Below are 21,093 nucleotides of genomic sequence, written 5' to 3'. Positions count from 1 at the left end.
TGCATCCAAAATTTCACCCTCTTTTAGGTGGGGGGGAAGTGTGTCTTATACTCCGAAAAATACGGTATATTGAACTATCTCCAAGGGCTAGCTCCTAATTTCAATCTGCCCAGCACAAAACTTCTAGAACAGGGGTGTCAAACTCACGCTGTCACGTGACATATTGGGATTTCTTTTCCCCTTCGCTAAACCGGTCGTGGGTGTGGTCAGCACATGACGCATCCAGCCCACAGGCCAGGAGTTTGACAGTCCTATTCTAGGAGAATCTAAGGATTTATCCATTTGGGCAAATTGAGCTGGATATAGGCTCACCCATGCAATTTCTCTGTTGCAGTGCCAGTACTTTGCAATATGTTTCTCTGTGAATCTCAAGCAGCCCCTCTTCTCATTACGTTTTAGGAAGTTATTAGAAAGACAACTGTCTAAAGCAGGGGTCTCCAACCTGCAGGCTGAGGAATTCTGGGAGTTGAAGTCCTCCAGGCTTAAAGTGGCCAAGGTTGTAGACCCCTGGTCTAAAGAGGAATTTTGTGTTTGAATGCAAGCTATTAATTCCTTGTCAATTTTATTTCTTCTCCTTGGAACTCAGGTTTTAGACACAACTCTTGTGGTTTTAGTTTTTTAAACACTTATTTCTGAGCATAACCTGGATGTTTTATTGCAAACGATTGTGACCCAGCGAGGGTGAATACATTGCTGTAGGCTATGTCCAAATAAATAATCAAATAGAAGGTCATGAGAGAGGAATTGTTTCAAGAACAAAAGAATAAAAGAAGGAAGAAAGTAATAGGAAAAAATATCAAATGGAATCAGGAAAGCAGAAGAAAATGATTAAACTGTAAACATACCTACAAGTGCAGGATTGATCTAGAACAGGGGTCTCCAACCTTGGCAACTTTTAAGACTTGTGGATTTCAACTCCCAGAATTCAACTCTCAGCTTTGCTGGCTGAGGAATTCTGGGAGTTGAAGTCCACAAGTGTTAAAAGTTGCTAAGGTTGGAGACCCCTGATCTAGAACAGCGTTTCTCAACTTTGGCACCTTTAAGATGTGTGAGTTTCAACTCCCAGAATTCCCCAGCCAACACGCTGGGTTGAAATCCATCCATCTTAAAACTGCCAAGTGTAAAAGAAATACTGATCTAGAAGCATTTGGATTATAGAAACAATATTCCAAAATGTGGAAAGGAAATAGAGCTAACACAGACTGTAGGCCATGCTTCATAGTCCCTTTTTTTTTAGCCATAAATATCTCTTGGTTTCATTTTCCTTAGCTACAGGAAAGTAATACTGTAAGTCACTCACTCCGCCCCACTCCAGTATTAAATACAAAACTGAAGAACAGAACTACGGCTAGATATTGGCAGGTTATCTCAAAGGAGAGATTGCAAAATGTGTAAACCAAGATCATCAACATATTTGGTCTCTGACTGAAAAGGCCTTTGATGATTATGTGCTCTTTTTCTGGGTTGGAAAAAAAATAATAATACAGAGGGAAGTTATTTCAGCACAGGTATCCTAGGGAAAAATGTACTGCCATGATGTGAATACTGGGCTCCTGAATCTGGATCCAGAGCTACAGAGTTCAAAGTCCTGAAGCTGTTGTAAGAGAAGGTTTTCAACCTCATCGCTGAAGTAAGAATCTGAAACATGTTGGAACACAGGAGGGCAAGAAACCAAGCAGTTGTGCGCTTTGTCTTGGTTGCCCTGCACCTCTGGTTCATCTCCTGATCCATTCCCTTCCACCGGTTATTTTTCATGAACCTCAAGAGCCTCATGTTTACCTTTCCCATTCTAACAATCTCCAACCATCTCAAGATGTTTCTTCAACAAACCTGGTCCTCTGCAGATAGAGGACAAACAGGAACAGGAATGCTGTTGGCCTCTTTCCTAACAAAAGACTTGACGTGATCCATTGTTTGGAGTCCCAAAAGAAAGTGATGTCCCAAGCACGGCCAACTGAAGCAGAAGCGTCATAGAGTTTATGGTCACCCGTCCTTGAGTTTCTAGTCAGATGAAGGTGAACTCCTTGTGGCTGGGGAGTTTATAACCCCAACTCTCCTTCAGCTGCTTGCAAAGGGATGCTTTTTCTTCTTCCAATTGCGCAATGCGGTGGCATTTTTGGGACACCTCCTGTTAACCAAGTAGACATCAATGATTATGACACAAGGAGCATCATTTCTTCTTTCAGCTGACATATTTAGATCCTTCTTGCTCTTGGAAGGAGCCTGTGGTTGCTTACTTCCCAATTCAAGAAGTCCCCTCGACTTCCTTTGGGGCCATGTTACTCAGCAACTGTGGTGGAATTCAACCGGTTCGGGCGAACAGTTAGCTAAATTGCTGGCTGGCCCCGCCCCTTCCAGGAGTCCCCATATGCCCCATTTTGACTCACTGGTAAGTGCAGGGAGGCCTACTAGGCCCAAAAACGGGGCACCGGGGGTGCTGCATGTCCCCCGTGGCCCGTTTTCGCTCCCAGGAGGCTCCATTAAGTGTTGTACTTTATGATTCTTGATGAACGTATCTTGTCTTTTATATACGCTGAGAGCATATGCACCAAGACAAATTTCTTGTGTGTCCAATCACACTTGGCCAATAAAGAATTCTATTCTATTCTATTCTATTCTATTCTATTCTATTCTATTCTATTCTATTCTATTCTATTCTATGAAGCCTACTAGGCCCAAAATGGGGCACAAGGGGCACATCCCCTCCGTGGCCTGTTTTTGCTCCCAGGGGGGTGCAGGAGGCCGAGTGCTGCCTGTCACACCCCTGGCCACACCCACCATGGCCACGCCCTCCCAGCTGGTCATTAGGGCAGAGAACCAGTTGTTAAATTATTTGAATCCCACCACTGCTGAACAACTAAAGATGGACAAACATTGGTCCTTCCAGAATTCGCATCAATCTTGCACAGCTGGTAAGATTGGAGGAGGAGGATGGGAATGACAGTTCAGTAGCATCTGGAGGGCCACAAATCTCCCCCCCCCACTATGTTTTCATACCACGATGTGTGAGAGGGGAAAGAAAACTGAGTGCAATCTTCGTTGCATGTTGGTGGTGCAATGCTTAGAATACAGCTCTGCATGCTAATTCTGCTGACTGCCGGCTGACTGCAATTTGGCAGATCGATTCTCACCAGGCTCAAGCCTCCCATCCTTCCGAGGACGGTAAAATGAGGACCCAGATTGTTGGGAGGCAATAGGCTAACTTTGTAAACCATGTTTCCCCGAAAATAAGACCTTGTCTTATATTTTTTTGAACCCTGAAATAAGCACTTGGCCTTATTTTCAGGGAGGTCTTATTATTTTGGGGCGCATGGAGGAAACTAGAGGAAATGGCGGAGACCAGCTGCGCATGCATTTAAATATTTTTGGGGAGGGCTTATTTTCAGGGGGAGGCTTATTTTAGTGCATGTGCTCAAAAGCCCGATTAGGTTTATTATCAGGGGATGTCTTATTTTAGAAGAAACAGGGTAAAATATAAATATAAATATAATATAGTATATAATATAATATAATATAATATAATATAATATAATATAATATAATATAATATAATATAATATAATATAATATAATATAATATAATATAATATAATATAATATAATATAATATAATATAATATAATATAGAAATAAAATAATAATGATCCATAGCAATTCTTCTATTGTTAGATTTATTCACAGCATGCCAAAAATCATTTACCAAAAAATAACTATTCTTAATTCTCAAACCCTTAGAAGTGAATTACTGGGTCAGGTGATTCCCTTTTATATTTTACAAAGTGTGTGTCTTAAAACCCACAAGCACACTTCCTTTGTGGGACAGTCCTGGATCCCTGGATTCCACTTCTAAGTAGATCAATCCGGCACCTTATCTATGTCCCTAGGGTGCTTCTTCTGAAAGGCAACTGGACTTCCTTGTTTTTTTTTCCCTTGAAAACAATTCACTTCTCATCCAAAAAGTTTCTTCAGTGAACTGAACTGCAGAAGCTTGTTGAAAGAGAATTGAAACATTTTCAAAGAAAAAAAACAACCAAGAAAGTTCAGCACTTTTGAGACAACCATGACCTGGATGACTGGGAATCTCCATAGACACATTACAAATACAATTTAAATCAAATGTCTCCTTTTTCATCAAAGGTGATCAGCCAGCCTTGGTAGTTTACCTTGGTCAACAGGTGGTTCTGTTCCTTTAGCACAACGATGGCTTGCTGGTGAAATGGATTTTCTGGAGCTGAACAGGGAACTCCCCAATTTTTGAGTGGCACTTCAGTCTGCAAAGAAGAGGGGTGAAAAAAAAATTATGTGTGACTCATCACCATACTTGTATCTAGCATAACCAAGTGCTGTTTTGCTGGCCAAATTCTTACCCACAAATTCAGGAGAAACCACAGCCCTATTCATACTTGCAGAAAATTCTAAGAACATGATAAAATTAAAATGTCATTGGGAGCCTTTCCAGAGTTGGCTGGAAAGATGGGCAGCTGGGGACATTGCGCAGGTCATAAATGTGAGGACCAGTCATAAAGTGACTTATTCCGCACCATCATAACTTCAAACGTTCACTAAACGAGGTGCTTGGTAAGTGAGGTCTACTTGTATCTGTCACCTGGCATATACCGTAAGTCTGCCTTGCTACCAATCACCAAAATTCTGAACCAATGAACGGTTGCGTAAACTAGATATGTGACATCATCACATTGTCGTCATATGACGTATGGCGACTTCTCCCCCTTCGCTAAACCAGTGGTGGGCGTGGTCAACATGAGATGCAATTGGCCCACGGGCCGTGAGTTTGACACACCTGGTCTAGTCTAACGAAGAGACTCAGGATGACATGATATTAGTCTTCCAATATTTGAGAGAAAAGAGAGATTCAACTTATTCTCCACAGCCCCTGAAGGCAGGACAAAAAGTAATGGATGGAAACTTATAAAGGAGAGAAGCAACCTAGAATTAAGGAGAAATTTCCTGACAGTGAGAACAATTAACCAGTGGAACAACTTGCCTCCAGAAGTTGTGAGTGCTCCATCACTGGATTTTTTCAAAAATAGACTGAACAACCATTTGGCCTGGATAGTATAAAGTCTCCTGCCTTGAGCAGGGGGTTGGACTAAGAAGACCTCCAAGATCCTTCCAAATCTGTTACAGGTAGTCCTCGATTTACGACCGCGGGTGAGGTAAAAATTTATGTTGCTAAGTGAGACATTTGTCAAGTGAGTTTTGCCTCATTTTACGACCTTTTTTGCCACAGTTGTTAAATTAAAAGCTGGAATGGGGAGATTGTATGGAGCCAGGGTGATATATAGTCATGACCGGTGGTGGGATTCAAATTTTTTTACTACTGGTTCTGTGGGTGTGGCTTGGTGGGCGTGGCATGGCTTGGTGGGCGTGGCAGGGGAAGGATACTGTAAAATCTCCATTCCCTCCCCACTCCAGGGGGAGTTTACTGCAAAATCCCCATTTCGTCCCGATCAGCTGGGACTTGGGAGGCAGAGAATAGATGGGGGCAGAGCAGGTTCCTTTCTCAGAACATTCTTAAGTCCGTAATACAGTTTTTAAGTGAGTCTGGCTCCCCCATTGACTTTGCTTGTCAGATGGTCGCAAAACGGGACTGCAACCGACATAAATATGAACCAGTTGCCAAGCATCCAAACGTTGATCCCATGAATGTGGAGACGCTGCAATAGTTGTAAGTGTGAAAAATGATCGTAGGTCACTTTTCTCCCAACTTTGAACGACCGCTAAACACACTGTTGTAAGTTGAGGACTACCTGTATTCTGTAACCCACCCTGTCAGGCCTACTATTTATTTATTTATTTATTTATTTATTTATTTATTTATTTATTTATTTATTTATTTATTTATTTATTTATTATTCATATTTGTATACCGCCCTATCTCCCGAAGGACTCACAGGCATATAAAACACTTATATTCAAATTAAAATAAACATTAAAAAACTTATTCTAATGCCCAATTATTAAAAATAGAAATATAAATATTAAAACCAATTTAAAACCCCTATAAATTTAAAATCTAAGCCAGTCCTGCACAGATGAATAAATGTGTCTTGAGCTCGCGACGGAAGGTCCGGAGGTCCGGAAGTTGACGGAGTCCTGGGGAGTTCGCCCAGAGGGTGGGAGCCCCCACAGAGAAGGCCCTTCCCCTGGGCGTCGCCAGACGACACTGCCTAGCTGACGGCACCCTGAGGAGTCCCTCTCTGTGAGAGCGCACGGGTCGGTGAGAGGTATCCGGTAGCAGTAGGCGGTCCCGTAAATAGCCCGGCCCTATGCCATGGAGCGCTTTGAAGGTGGTTACCGACCGAAAGGTTACTGACCTTTCCAGAAGAAGTGAGTAAATTTTTCAAGCACAGGTTGACTTCCTGGATCTTGGCCAACAGCAGGCAGCTCTGCTTAGAGTAAGGATCTCGACAATCATTCTGCAGTTGAGCAAAACAGAGCAGTAAGTCTCAAAACTGGAGATTCCAGTTTAAGAAATAAGGAAAAAGAGAATTTCTTGCATTTTAAGACATCAACCGCTAGAGGTAGTCCTCGACTTACGACCACAATTGAGGCCAAAATATATGTCGTTGAATGAGACATTTGTTAAGTGAGTTTTGCCCCATTTTACGACCGTTCTTGCCATAGTTTTTAAGTGAATCGTTGCCGTTGATAAATTAGTTGCTGCCGCTTTGTAAAACCCAAATAAGACCACACCTGGAATACTGCAACCAGTTCCGGTCACCACACTACAAAAAAGATGTTGAGACTTTGGAAAAAGTTCAGAGAAGAGCAACCAAGATGATCAAAGGCCTGAGATTAAAACATATGAAGAACGGTTGCAGGTTTTGGGTTTGGCTAGTCTAAATAGAATAGAATAGAATAGAATTTTATTGGCCAAGTGTGATTGGACACACAAGGAACCCGTACACAAGGAGCTCTCAATGTACACAAAAGAAAAGAAAAGAAGAAGGAACTAATCAAAGAGAGAAGCAACCTGGAATTAAGGAGAAACTTCCTAACAATGAGCACAGTTAATCAGTGGAACAGCTTGCCTCCAGAAATCATGGACACTTTTATCACTGGAGGTTTTTAAGAAGAGATTAGACAGCCTTACACAACGTAAGCCGCCCTGAGTCTTCGGAGATGGGCGGGATATAAATTCAAATTAAAAAAAAAAAAGTCACTTGTCTGAAATGACTTGAGCAGGGGGCTGGACTAGAAGACCTCCAAGGTCCCTTCCAGCTTTATTCCATTCCATTCCATTCTAGTGACAACAGTTGTTACGTGAATCTGGCTTTCCCATTGACTTTGCTTGTCAGAAGGTTGCAAAAGGTGATCACATGACTTTGGGACACAGCAACGGTCGTAAGTATGAACCAGTTGCCCACCATCTGAATTTTGATCATATGATCATGAGGATGCTACAAAGTGTGAAAAATGGTCCTAAGTCACTTTTTTCAGTGACTTTGTAACTTTGAATGGACACTAAATGAACTGTTGTAAATCGAGGACTCCCTGTACTCTCTCCACGAAAGTCTATAGATTTAGTTACACATACCAGTAATTACTTTTACTTTAATTACATATTCCCTTCCTGTTTTAATTTCTCATTCCCCTTTGGCACAGTTGCTTTCCATGCAATAATAAGCGACAGTAAGGTTAGGTATTCAATAAAGAACTATAGCATAAATAACACCGACAACAATTAAGTAGGTCGCGGTGTGGCTCAGGCTGTAAGAAGCCTGTTATTAAAACACAGCTGCCTGCAATTACTGCAGGTTCTAGTCCCACCAGGTCCAAGGTTGACACAGCCTTCCATCCTTTATAAGGTAGGTAAAATGAGGACCCAGATTGTTGGGGGGGCAATAAGTTGACTTTGTAAATATACAAATAGAATGAGACTATTGCCTTATACACTGTAAGCTGCCCTGAGTCTTCAGAGAAGGGCGGGATATAAATGTAAAACAAACAAACAAACAAAAAAAGTATAATAGTTTGCTTTAGGCTAATTTCATTAATGATGTTCTACTTTTCTTAAAATTACCAATATATAGAGCAGAATTGTGAATGCACCTCCACTACAAGGTGATTTAGCTATTGCAGCCCTTCCCAACCTACTTTAATTTTTTTAATTTGGATAAATTAGCCACCCATTGCTGTCCAGATGTCTTAAAATACTTCATTTATTCATTTATGTATTCATTTTATTCAACAGGATTCATAGATTGCCCCAAAATGAATGACTCTTACATGGTGCAAATTTATAGGATATATGCATATAATTTATATGCATGTAGAATGTATGTATGTAAAATGCAGGTAGTGTTGGTAACTTTACTCTTACTGTGATTTTGTTGGAAAGTTGATTTAGTAATATTAGATATATTTATAGGCATTTTTTTACTATAGATTGTTTTAGAGTTATCGCTAATTGAAATAAAACTAAAACATTTGTCAGTAAATAAATGAATACATTTGAAGGAAAGAAAGGAATTCAACAATGGCGATGAATCATGCTTAGGTCTGAGGTCTGTGGAACACATAAGTCTTTTCAAATATTATTGTTGCTATTTTGTGTGAGGGGGTCTGTTTTTAACTGCTGTACAATTATGTTTTCGAAATGCAGGTAATCCTCGACTTATGACCATAAAAGGGACACACTCATTATGGTCATTAGTCGTGACAGTAGTAAAACAGGTCAGTCACATGACCGACTGGATTTTAGCACCTTTTTTTGTGCAGTCATTAAGTGAATCACCACAGTTGTTAAGCAAATACCACGGTCGTTAAATGAACCCATAGTTCACCAAGGGTGCAAGTTTTGCTGAAAACCAGAAGTCAGTGCTAGGCTTTTGGCAAAACCATTATGGGACGTAAATGTGGCCCTGTTGGAGAGCGCTCATTCAATCACATGACAGGGAGAGGGGCAGGTGACTGTCGGAACTTTGAATTCAGGTCATAAGCATCCGCCATAACTTTGAACGTCACTAACTGACCGGTCGTAAGTCAGGAACTACCTGTACTGTGATCTAATAAATAAATGAACTCCCTTCCATAAATGAAATTGGCTACAAAAAAATAGAGAAGGAAGGAAGTTAGTTTAATAGTTTTGCCACACTTTGAGTTACAGTATTTTACAAATAACCCATTTCCCTGAAAATAAAACCTATCCCAAAAATAAGCCCTAGCACGTTTTTATGCGTGCACCTAATATAATCCCTACCTCACCAAATAAGCCCCACTTAAGAACCTGCGCAGCTGGCTGCACACCCATTTCATCTGGTTGCTCAGAGTGCCATGGCACCAAGGCAAGGCGGGGAGGGGGGGGAGTGGAGCTGCCCCACACGCCCTGCACCAGCTTACCTCAGGGTCCCCCCTCCGCAGCCAGGCCATCCACACCTCAACACTTGCCTTGTGGCGGCAGCACACTCTCCTGCCCTGCTACAAGCAAGCAGAAGTGGGCTTCCCGTACATGGTGGAAAAAATAAGATACCCCCCCAAAATAAGCCCTAGTGCATATTTTGAGGCCCAAAAGAAAATAAGACCCGGTCTTATTTTCACGGAAACATGGGTAACTCAAAATGGCGAGCACACCTACTTATACTCTTTCCTCCTCCTATTTTCCTCACAACAATAACTCTCTGAGTTGGGTTGGGTTGCGAGAGGCAGACTGGCCCAAGGCCACCCAGCTGGCTTTCATGGCTAAGGTGGATTTTGAACTCACTGCCTCCTGGTTTCTAGCCTGTTGCCTTAACTCAGTGCTTCTCAATTATTTTCTGTCATGCCCCCCTAGGAAGAAGAAAACATTTTTCGCGCCCCCCGCGCGACTGTAAATAGTATCATTATTAAAAAAACCGAGGTCAAACGCGCCCCCCTTTACGGAGCTTTGCGCCCCCCCTGGGGGGCGCGCCCCACTATTTGAGAAGCATTGCCTTAACTACAGGTAGATCTCGACTTACAACAGTTCGTTTAGTGACTGATTGAAGTTACGACGGCACTGAAAAAGTGACCGATGATCATTTTTCACACAAATAACCATTGCAGCATCAGTTCGTTTAGCGTCCGTAGTTGTTTATTATTATTATTATTATTATTATTATTATTATTATTATTATTATTATTATTATTATTATTATTATTATTATGAAAAAAAAACAAAAACTGTGATTTGATGTTGATGCCTTGTTTTACTGTAACAGTGGGAGCTGGACTCGGATGTCAAGATTTCTTTCTCTTAATCCTTCCCACTTTTCTTCCTCCCCTCCACTTCCTCCTCATTGTTTTCCTATTTTCTTTTGTATTTGGTATCTTATTTTACCTTATAACTCAATAAAAATGCTAATGGAAAACAAAAAAAAAGGTGACTTTTTATTTATTTATTTATTTTATTTGTCAATCATATATAACAGGGGTCTCCAACCTTGGTCCCTTTAAGACTTGTGGACTTCAACTCCCATGTCCACAAGTCTTAAAGGGACCAAGGTTGGAGACCCCTGATTGGCTGAGGGACTCTGGGAGTTGAAGTCCACAAGTCTTAAAGGGACCAAGGTTGGAGACCCCTGATTGGCTGAGGGACTCTGGGAGTTGAAGTCCACAAGTCTTAAAGGGACCAAGGTTGGAGACCCCTGATTGGCTGAGGGACTCTGGGAGTTGAAGTCCACAAGTCTTAAAGGGACCAAGGTTGGAGACCCCTGATTGGCTGAGGGACTCTGGGAGTTGAAGTCCACAAGTCTTAAAGGGACCAAGGTTGGAGACCCCTGATTGGCTGAGGGACTCTGGGAGTTGAAGTCCACAAGTCTTAAAGGGACCAAGGTTGGAGACCCCTGATTGGCTCAGGGACTCTGGGAGTTGAAGTCCACAAGTCTTAAAGGGACCAAGGTTGGAGACCCCTGATTTATTTATTTTTTATTTATTTATTTGATTTTTATACCGCCCTTCTCCCGAAGGACTCAGGGCGGTGTACAGGCAACAATAAAATACAAAACACCACAATATACAATTTAAAATACGAATTAAAAAACTTATTATAATTAGCCTAGAACCTTAAAATTTATAAAACCAAACCCCATTTAAAATTAGTAGAAAATTTAAAATCGATAAAATTTATGTAATTTAAAATTTAAAATTTAAAATATAAAATTTAAAATTTAGCCAGCCCAGCGAATAAAAGATATGTCTTCAGTTCGCGGCGGAAAGTCCGAAGGTCAGGTATTTGACGTAAGCCTGGGGAAGCTCGTTCCAGAGTGTGGAGCCCCCACAGAAGGCCCTTCCTCTGGGGCCGCCAGCCGACATTGTTTGGCGGACGGCACCTGAGAAGTCCCTCTCTGTGAGAGCGTCGGGTCGGTGGGAGGCATGTGGTAACAGCAGGCGGTCCCGTAAGTACCCAGGCCCTAAGCCATGGGCGCTTTAAAGGTCGTAACCAACACCTTAAAGTGCACTCGAAGGCCACAGGTAGCCAGTGCAGTCTGCGCAGGAGCGGTGTTACATGGGAGCTACGTAGCTCCTCTATCACCCGCAGCTGCATTCTGGACTAACTGAAGCCTCGAGTGCACTTCAAGGAGCCCCATGTAGAGAGCATTACAATAATCCAAGCGAGAGGTAACGAGCGTGAGTGACTGTGCACAAGGCATCCCGATCAAGGAAGGCGCAACTGCGAACCAGGCGAACCTGGTGGAAGGCCCTCCTGGAGACGGCCGTCAAATGATCTTCAAACGACAGCCGGTCATCCAGGAGGACACCTAAGTTGCGCACCCTATCCTTTGGGGCCAATAACTCGCCTCCAACAGTCAACCGCGGCTGCAGTTGACTGAATCGGGATGCCGGCATCCACAGCCACTCCGTCTTGGAGGATTAAGCTTGAGCCTGTTTCTCCCCATCCAGACCCGTATGGCTTCCAAACACCGGGACAGCACTTCAACAACTTCATTGGGGTGGCCCGGGGTGGAAAAGTACAGCTGGGTGTCATCAGCGTACTGTTGGTATCTCACCCCGAAGCCACTGATGATCTCACCCAGCGGCTTCATATAGATGTTGAACAGCAGGGGCGAGAGAATCGACCCCTGCGGGACCCCACAAGTGAGGCACCTCGCGGCCGACCTCTGCCCCCCTGTCAACACCGTCTGCGGCCGGTCGGAGAGATAGGAGGAGAACCACCGATACACGGTGCCTCCCACTCCCCATCCCCCCACCCCGCGCAGCAAGATACCATGGTCGATGGTATCAAAAGCCGCTGAGAGATCTAATAGGACCAGGGCAGAGGAGTACCCCCTGTCCCTGGCCCGCCAGAGATCATCCACCAATGCGACCAAAGCTGTCTCCGTGCTGTATCCGGGTCGGAAGCCGGACTGGAACGGGTCTAGATAGACAGCTTCATCCAGGTATTGGGGTAGCTGTCGCGCCACAGCACTCTCTACAACCTTCGCAACAAAGCGAAGGTTGGAGACTGGACGATAGTTACCCAAAATAGCTGGGTCCAGGGAGGGCTTCTTGAGGAGGGGTCTCACCACCGCCTCTTTCAAGGCGGCAGGGAAAACCCCTTCCAACAAAGAAGCGTTGATAATCCTCTGGAGCCAGCCTCGTGTCACCTCCTGAGTGGCCAGTACCAGCCAGGAAGGACACGGGTCCAGTAAACATGTCGTGGCGTGAAGCCTCCCCAACAACCTGTCCACGTCCTCGGGAGCCACAGGGTCAAACTCATCCCAAACCGGTTCAACAAGACGTGTCTCCTCTCCCTCGCTTGGATCATCCCAATTTCGGTCCAGACCGTCCCGGAGCTGAGCGATTTTATCGTATAGATAACCACTAAACTCCTCGGCACATCCCTGCAAAGGGTCATCCCGCACCTCCTGATGAAGGAGGGAACGAGTCACCCGAAACAGGGCGGCCGGGCGGTTATCTGCCGACGCAATGAGGGTGGAGGCGTAGGAACGCCTCGCCTCCCTCATTGCCACCAGGTAGGTCCTAGAATAGGACCTAACTAGTGTCCGATCAGCTTCAGAACGACTGGACCTCCAGATGCTCTCTAGGCGTCTTCTCCGGCGTTTCATCTCCCTCAGCCCCTCAGAGAACCAAGGGGCCGGACAAGATCTGCGCCGGGTCAGAGGCCGCAAAGGCGCGACACGGTCCAGGGCCCCAGCCACGGCCTGTTCCCAGGCCGCGACTAGTTCCTCAGTCTTGCCGTGGGCCAGATCCTCAGGGAATGGCCCAAGCTCCATCAGGAACCTCTCAGGGTCCATCAGGCGCCTGGGACGGAACCAACGTATAGGTTCCATCTCCCTGCGGTGGTGAGTGGCAGTCCGGAAGTCTAGGCGAAGGAGAAAATGATCGGACCATGACATAGGTTCTGTGATTAAATCACCTAACTCCAGATCATTTAACCACTGTCCAGAGATATAGATCAGATCCAGCGTGCCTCCCCCCATGTGTGTAGGGCCACCATTTACTCGAATCAGGTCCAAGGCCGTCATGGAAGCCTGGAACTCCCGAGCTGCAGTCGATAACAAGCCAGCCGATGGTAGGTTGAAATCCCCCATGACTATAAGTCTGGGGGTCTCAACCGCCACAGCAGCAAGTACCTCCTACAGCTGGGGCAGGGCTGTGGTCACGCAGCAAGGAGCCAGGTACGCGATCAACAAGCCCAACTGATTCCTATGGCCCCACCTCACATAGAGGGATTCACAGCCGGCAATCTGAGGAACAGTGACCTCCCTCGGCTCTAGATCTTCCTTAATGACAACCGCCACCCCCCCACCCCTACCTTGGGCCCTCGGCTGATGAAATGCTCGGAAACCTGGAGGGCAAAGCTCAACAAGGGGAACCCCCCCCCTCTGAGCCCAACCAGGTCTCCGTAATGCCCATAAGGTCCGCGGACTCCCCCTGAATAAGATCGCAGATCAGGGGAGCTTTATTAGCCACGGACCGGGCATTACATTGGCTCAGGGACTCTGGGAGTTGAAGTCCACAAGTCTTAAAGGGACCAAGGTTGGAGACCCTTGATATATAATATAACAGGTAAAAGTATAAACATAATTTGGATGAAAAGAGTAAGTAAAAAAGGAATATTAGGACAGGGACGGTAGGGACCTTATGCATGCCCCTTAGGATTGTTTTTTTCACGCTTACGACCATTGCGACATCCCAGTGGTCACGGGATCAAAATTCAGACGTTTGACATCCGACTCAGACTGCTGACGGTTGCAAGGTCCCGGAGACACGTCACATGAGCCCCTTTTAGCGACCATGATTTCTGGTTGCAGTATCCAGAAATCACGTGATCACCTTTGGCGACCTTCTGACAAGCAAAAGTCCACGGGGAAGCCAGATTCACTTAACAACCAGGTCACTAACTGAACAACTGCAGCGACTCACTTGACAGCTGTGGCAAGAAAGGTTGCAAAACGAGGCCAAACTCACTTAGCAAATGTCTCGCTTAGCAACGGAAATGTGAGGCTCGATTGTGGTCGTAAATCGAGGACTACCTGTACTAGACCATATGACATATTACAGTCAATCAGGAATTTGTCGACTCCACAAATAAACAGAAAGATGTGCTTTTAGGAAGTGCAAAACCTTCAATAATTCCCTCAACACTGTCAGACTATTTACTGAATCTGCACTACTATTAATCGTTTCATCGTTCCCATCACCAATCTCTTTCCACTTATGACTGTATGACTATAACTTGTTGCTGGCAATCCTTATGATTTATATTGATATATTGACCATCAATTGTGTTGTAAATGTTGTACCTTGATGAACGTATCTTTTCTTTTATGTACACTGAGAGCATATGCACCAAGACAAATTCCTTGTGTGTCCAATCATACATGGCCAATAAAATTCTATTCTATTCTATTCTATTCAATGTTTAGGATGTGTTTGAACAAAGCCAATTTCTGTGTGTTTTTGTTATGACTCACAGGGGGGTTGGCAATCATCCACCTTAGAGCTGCATCAGGCCACACTTGGCCCGGCAACCATGTAATCTTTATTGGAGTTCCTGCTTGCCATGCAACTCCCTCGGATTGTGCCTGAAGACCCACCACAGCCGTGACAGACAAAAAGGCTGCCCGCCCTGACTTACCGCCTGGGCTCCCATATGCTTCTGGCGTTTTTGAGCTTCCAGCAGGTGGCACTGTAACCAGTCGCGGACCTGGTTAACCATTTCCAGGCCTTGCAACAAGGCATCACGTTCTCGTTCCAGCTGCTGCATCTGCTTCAGCTACACAGAGAGAAAGGGAGGGAAGGAAGGAAGGAAGAAAGGAAGGAAGGAAGGTAAAAGAAAGACAGAAAAGAAAGAAGGAAAAAAGAGAGAGAAAGGAAGGAAGGAAAGAGAGAAAGGAAGGAAGGAAAAGGAAGGAAGGAAGGAAAGAGAGAGAGAAGGAAGGAAAAGAGAGAGAGAAAGGAAGGAAAGAGAGAGAGAGAAAGGAAAGGAAGGAAGGGAGGGAGAGAGAGAGAGAAAGGAAGGAAGGGAAGGAAGGAAGGAAGGAAGGAAGGAAGGAAGGAAGGAAGGAAGGAAAAAGAGAGAGAAAGGGAGGAAGGAAAGAGAGAGAGAGAAAGGGAGGAAGGAAAAGGAAGGAAGGAAGGTAAAAGAAAGACAGAAAAGAAAGAAGGAAAAAAGAGAGAGGAAGGAAGGAAAGAGAGAGAGAGAGAGAAAGGAAGGAAGGAAAAGGAAGGAAAGAAGGAAGGAAAAAGAGAAAGGAAGGAAGAAAAGAGAGAGAGGAAGGAAGGAAGCAAGCAAAGAGAGTGAGAGAAAGGAAGGAAGGAAGAAGAGAGAGGAAGGAAGGACGGAAGGAAAAGGAAAGAAGGAAAAATAAGAAAGGAAAGAAGGAAGGAAGGAAAAGAAAGGAAAGGAAAGGAAAGAAAGGAAAGAAAGAAAGGAAGGAAGGAAGGAAGGAAGGAAGGAAGGAAGGAAGGAAGGAAGGAAGGAAGGAAGGAAGGAAGGAAAAGAAAGAAAAACTGTAATTCGTGCAGCTTGCTGCTTCTTTGGCTCCCAGGAGAATTTCTTTACAATGACCCCGAGCACTTTTAACTAGACACAAGATACCCTGAAAAGAGACCTACAGTATTTTTTTTATTTTTTTATTTATTTTTGTCACAACATTATATACACGCGCATATATTGAAAGGAAACAATAGGACAGGAACGGTCGGCACTTTTGTGATGCACGCCCCTTATTTTGGGGGAGATGACTCTTAGGAAGTCATCTCCCCCAAGATCCATAATTTAGGAACAGATGGGTTTGCATTCAGAGGAGTTAATGCTCAGCTCTCTGTTCCAAGGACTGAAAGCCCCAAGGGGGTGGATATAATCTGAGACACATAATCTGTTATTGTGTGATAGCCACAATAACAGAGTTGGAAAGGACCTTGGAGGTCTTCTAGTCCAACCCCCAACTCAAGCAGGAGACCGTAGACCGTAGACCACTCTGGACAAATGCTGTTCAATCTCTTCTTGAAAACCTCCAGTGTTGAAGCACCCATAACTTCTGGAGGCGAGCCCTTCCACTGATTAATTGTCCTCACTGACAGGAAATTTCTCTTTAATTCTAGATTGGATCCCTCTTTGATAAGCGCCCATCTGTTACAGAAGAGACTCGACCTCATAACCTCATTCTGTCTACCAATTACAACAAAAGCCATGTTTTCTCCTCTTCATACCCAGAAGCAGATTCGCAGCATTTTGGCTCTTCGGAAGCAGCTCAGTTGGTTGAACAGCTAATTTGAACCTCTGGTATTATTTTTTTTTAATTTTAAAATAAAATTCTACAGCATGGTAAAAACTGCACGCGGAGTTCTATCCAAATCAGTTTTCAGGGTAGCTTGCAATGGCCTCAAAATCCACCCCCAGTTACAACGAACAGCGGAGAACCATAATTATGAAACTAAACCATTGCTGGCAATGCTAGCAGTATTGAAGAAAGTAATAATTAGGTGAGCATGCACACACACACACACACACACACACACATACACACACACACCTGTACCAAAAGAGGAGTCAGCCCAAAGATTGAGAAAACACAACTCTTGATGAGGCTTCCAAGAAAGACTTTGGTGACTGTTAAGCAGAAGCACAATATAAATTAGAGGGTAGAACAAGAAGCAATGGGTGGAAACTAATCAAGGAGAGAACCAACTTAGAACTAAGGAGAAATTTCCTGACAGTTAGAACAATTAATCAGTGGAACGACTTGCCTCCAGAAGTTGTGAATGCTCCAACACTGGAAATTTTTAAGAAAATGTTGGATAACCATTTGCCTGAGATGGTGTAGGGTTTCCTGCCTGGGCAGGGGGTTGGACTAGAAGACCTCCAAGGTCCCTTCCAACTCTGTTATTACTATTATTATTATTATTATTATATTATTATTATTATTATTATTATGATGATGATGATGATGATGCTTCCAGCACTTAAGGGGCCTCTGTGGCTCAGGCTGCTAATGCAGTCTGTTATTAACAGCAGCTGCCTGCAATTACTGCAGGTTCTAGTCCCACCAGGCCCAAGGTTGACTCAGCCTTCCATCCTTTATAACGTAAGTAAAATGAGGACCCAGATTGTTGGGGGCAATAAGTTGACTTTGTATATAATATACAAATGGATGAAGACTATTGCTAACATAGTGTAAGCCGCCTTGAGTCTTCGAAAAAGGGCGGGATATAAATGTAACTAACTAACTAACTAACTAATTAACTAAGGGGGAAAAGCAATGTCCTCATTTGCAGGATTTTACCTGCTGTGCACCTGTCGTTCCAGAACTTCGGAGCAAATAGATATTGTTTAAGGTGCATGCAGGCTGGGTGAGTGGATGAATACCTGGCCCCCACAAGGACTTACCCAGATAAAGAATCGCAAGGCGTGGAGGTTGCTGAGGGCCGTTCCCAGCGGGATGATGAGGATGGTGTAGCCTCCTTGAACTGCCATGGTGGACGTGCGGTTGCGGGCAGCAGAAGTACTGAGCACCCTACTTTACTCTCCTTCACCAAGTTTGGACTTCAAATTAGACCTCAGAAGGAAGATCCTGACTGTGCCAGCTGCCAGTCAAAGCAACTGGCTGACCTATGAAGTGATGAGCGTCAACCTTCACTTGAAGGTCTTTCAACTGGCTGGCTGGCTGGTCAGCTGTCATAGATATTCTGGTAGATCTTCTGCTGAGCTGCAATGTTGGGCTAACTCATTCCTGAGGTCCCTCCCCAATTCTAGGATTCTGTCAACCACTTCTTTCGGCCTGCTTAGACTTCCAGACATCAAAGCTGCAACCATCGCACTACTAAGCGTGTGTAAAACCCACAAACGGACAACAACTCCTCCTCCTGTTTCTCCTCCTGCAACCCACCCGTCAGATCTCTTCGGGCCACTCTACCATCTCCCTTCTCCTTCTTAAATCCTGCCAGCCCTCCTTCCTTCAACACCTCCTTCCTGCCCACTTCTGAACCATCCCTCCTCCCAACCTCCCCTCAACTTTCTCCTTTCTAACCCCCTTTTTCCTTCCATCTGTCTATCCCTTTCCTTCTTTAGCAGCCCCCCGACCTCAACCCCTGCTGCCTCTTCATCTGTAGCCACCCCTTCACGCTCTTCTCCCGACGGCTTTCTCTCTAACTTTCCGGGCCCCTCTGCTCTGCTTTTCCCACTTGCTTCTCCATCTGCGGTCTTCTTCTCCATTGCTTTGTGATGCCTGTCCTTGTTTTCCTTTTTTTTTTTTTCACAGCCCTCTGCTTTATTCTGTGTTTTTTCCCCTCCCCGTGACCCTTCCCCTGCCCCGGCAGAGGGCATATACTCCATGTCTGGAAAATTCGGGTTTGCCCCACTCCGCTGAACTCAGCAGTTCTCAAAGCAGGCCGGCTTAGACTTCAAGCCTCAGTTGTCCGGGATAATAGGACCTCTAAGCCCGGTCTTTTCAGCTGCCCACATGAGTTCGGAAATGGAAGAGGTGAGCAGCGGGGTGAGGATTAACTTCTTTGAATGTCTAAAAACTTGGCCACCAGACTTCTGGTACTGAATCAGCAAGCACTGATGGAGGATTTATTCAGAGCATTTTATCCCGTATTCCCTCCCCCCCACCCCGACCCAAGTGGACAGGGAAAATGGCTCGGGAGAACAGGATGGGAAAAGTCGGGGGTGGGGGAGATGCAATACAAGAAAACTGCACTCAAGACCAGCCCAAATGACACAATTCTTTCTTTTCCCTGTCCTTGTGGCTTGTTTCAGTATTAACTTAGACACCCTTTAAGAGAGCAGAGCATATAGGGGTGTATGAGTGGGTATGATTTTGTTTTGCAATGCGTGAAACTGATCTGTAGACAGGAGAGGAGAAGAGGAAGGGAGAGGAGAGGAGAGAAAGAAGGGAAGGGCAAGAAGGGGGTTGGACTAGAAGGCCTCCAAGTCCCTTCCAACTCTGTTGTTATGTTATGTTATGAAGTGACCATAACAACTGGTCAAAATTGACAATGCTCTTATCAAATCCTGTTCCTGTTAAAAGTGGCGTTCCCCAAGGCAGCGTTCTTGGACCAACACTCTTCATATTATACATTAATGATCTCTGTGACCATATTACAAGTGATTGTGTTCTTCTTGCTGACGACGTCAAACTATTTAACACCACCAACAATACAACTACCCTGACCTTGACTTTGTATCTGAATGGTCTAAAACTTGGCAACTCCAAATCTCAACCAGCAAATGCTCAGTCTTACATATTGGAAAAAAGAACCTAAACACTAAGTACAAGCTTGATGGACATTACCTTACAGATGACCCCCACCCTGTTAAAGACCTTGGAGTTTTCATATCCAATGATCTAAGTGCCAAAGCCCATTGCAACTACATCGCAAAAAAGGCTTTAAGAGTTGTAAATCTAATCTTGCGTAGCTTCTTCTCCAAAAACACTACACTACTAACCAGAGCATATAAAACATTTGCTAGACCAATTCTTGAATACAGCTCGACTGTCTGGAACCCATATCACATTTCTGACATCAATACAATTGAACGTGTCCAGAAATATTTTACAAGAAGAGTTCTCCACTCCTCTGAATACAAAAAAATACCTTATGCACCAACTTGAAATCCTGGGCTTAGAAAATTTAGAACTATGGTGCTTTCGAAATGATCTGAGTTTAACTCATAAAATCATCTATTGCAATGTCCTTCCTGCTGAAGACTACTTCAGCTTCAATTGCAACAATACACAAGCACACAATAAATTTAAGCTTAATGTTAACCGCTCCAATCTTGACTGCAGAAAATATGACTTCAGTAACAGAGTTGTTAATGCTTGGAATAAACTACCTGACTCTGTGGTCTCTTCCCAAAATCCCCAAAGCTTCAACCACAAACTGTCTACTATTGACCTCACCCCATTCCTAAGGGGTCTGTAAGGGGCGTGCATAAGAGCACAAGTGTGCCTACCGTTCCTGTCCTATTGTTTCCTTTCGTTATATCCAATTAATATAGTTATTACATACTCATACTTATATATATGCTTATATATTATATAGTAATTTCATGCTTATGCTTACATATACTGTGTGACAAAATAAAATAAATAAATAAATAATAAGAGAAGGGAAGGGAAGGGAGAGGAGAGGAGAGGAAGAAAAGAAGGGAAGGGGGAAGGGAAGGGAAAGGAAAGGAGAGGATAATAAACTTCTAGTTAACCCCATGGAATCATTCTCCGGATCCCCCTACCATTTCATATTCCACGGCACCGGAAATGGTGTGTCTACGCGGTTCCTTTGGAATCATCCTGCACCGCCCACTTTGGGACAAGAAGCTGTTTGTGCTCCTGGATCGAGTGACACCTTTCCCATCAGATTCTCCTAGAGAAAGAGACAGAAAAGGTTACTGGAGTTTTGTTTTATGTTGAGATTCACTCCCCCTTTAACTATGAACTGTTTGGTTATATTTTTGCCAGATGATTTTACAAAGTGCTTGCACAGGTTTGAGGGCATCAAAAACACAGATTCTAAGGCGCCACAGACTTCTTCTAAATCAATTTTCTTAATATGTTGTTTTGTTCTTGTTGACATGATCCATTGCCTGATACATTTCATTCAATAAAACTAACACAGGGACTGTTTTCCTCCTGAACG

General features: G+C 44.2%; 1 protein-coding gene across 1 annotated transcript in view; it reads right to left on the bottom strand.

Annotated features, from left to right (window-relative positions):
* Window positions 1-1,016: 1,016 nt before the first annotated feature.
* The window catches only part of SAPCD1 (suppressor APC domain containing 1), a 39,271-nt gene continuing 19,194 nt past the window's right edge, over window positions 1,017-21,093 (bottom strand). Inside the window, exons 2-6 of the mRNA XM_058173046.1 lie at window positions 20,690-20,820; window positions 15,086-15,223; window positions 6,339-6,440; window positions 4,164-4,271; window positions 1,017-2,128 (exon numbers count right to left, since the gene is read on the bottom strand). Of these exons, the coding sequence (XP_058029029.1) occupies window positions 2,006-2,128; window positions 4,164-4,271; window positions 6,339-6,440; window positions 15,086-15,223; window positions 20,690-20,820 (602 nt within the window). The 3' untranslated portion in view covers window positions 1,017-2,005. The remainder of the gene's footprint in view (window positions 2,129-4,163; window positions 4,272-6,338; window positions 6,441-15,085; window positions 15,224-20,689; window positions 20,821-21,093) is intronic.

The sequence above is a fragment of the Ahaetulla prasina genome, chromosome 2 (genome assembly GCF_028640845.1).
Source record: "Ahaetulla prasina isolate Xishuangbanna chromosome 2, ASM2864084v1, whole genome shotgun sequence".
NCBI lineage: Eukaryota > Metazoa > Chordata > Lepidosauria > Squamata > Colubridae > Ahaetulla > Ahaetulla prasina.
This window is presented reverse-complemented; position numbering and strand designations above follow the sequence as displayed.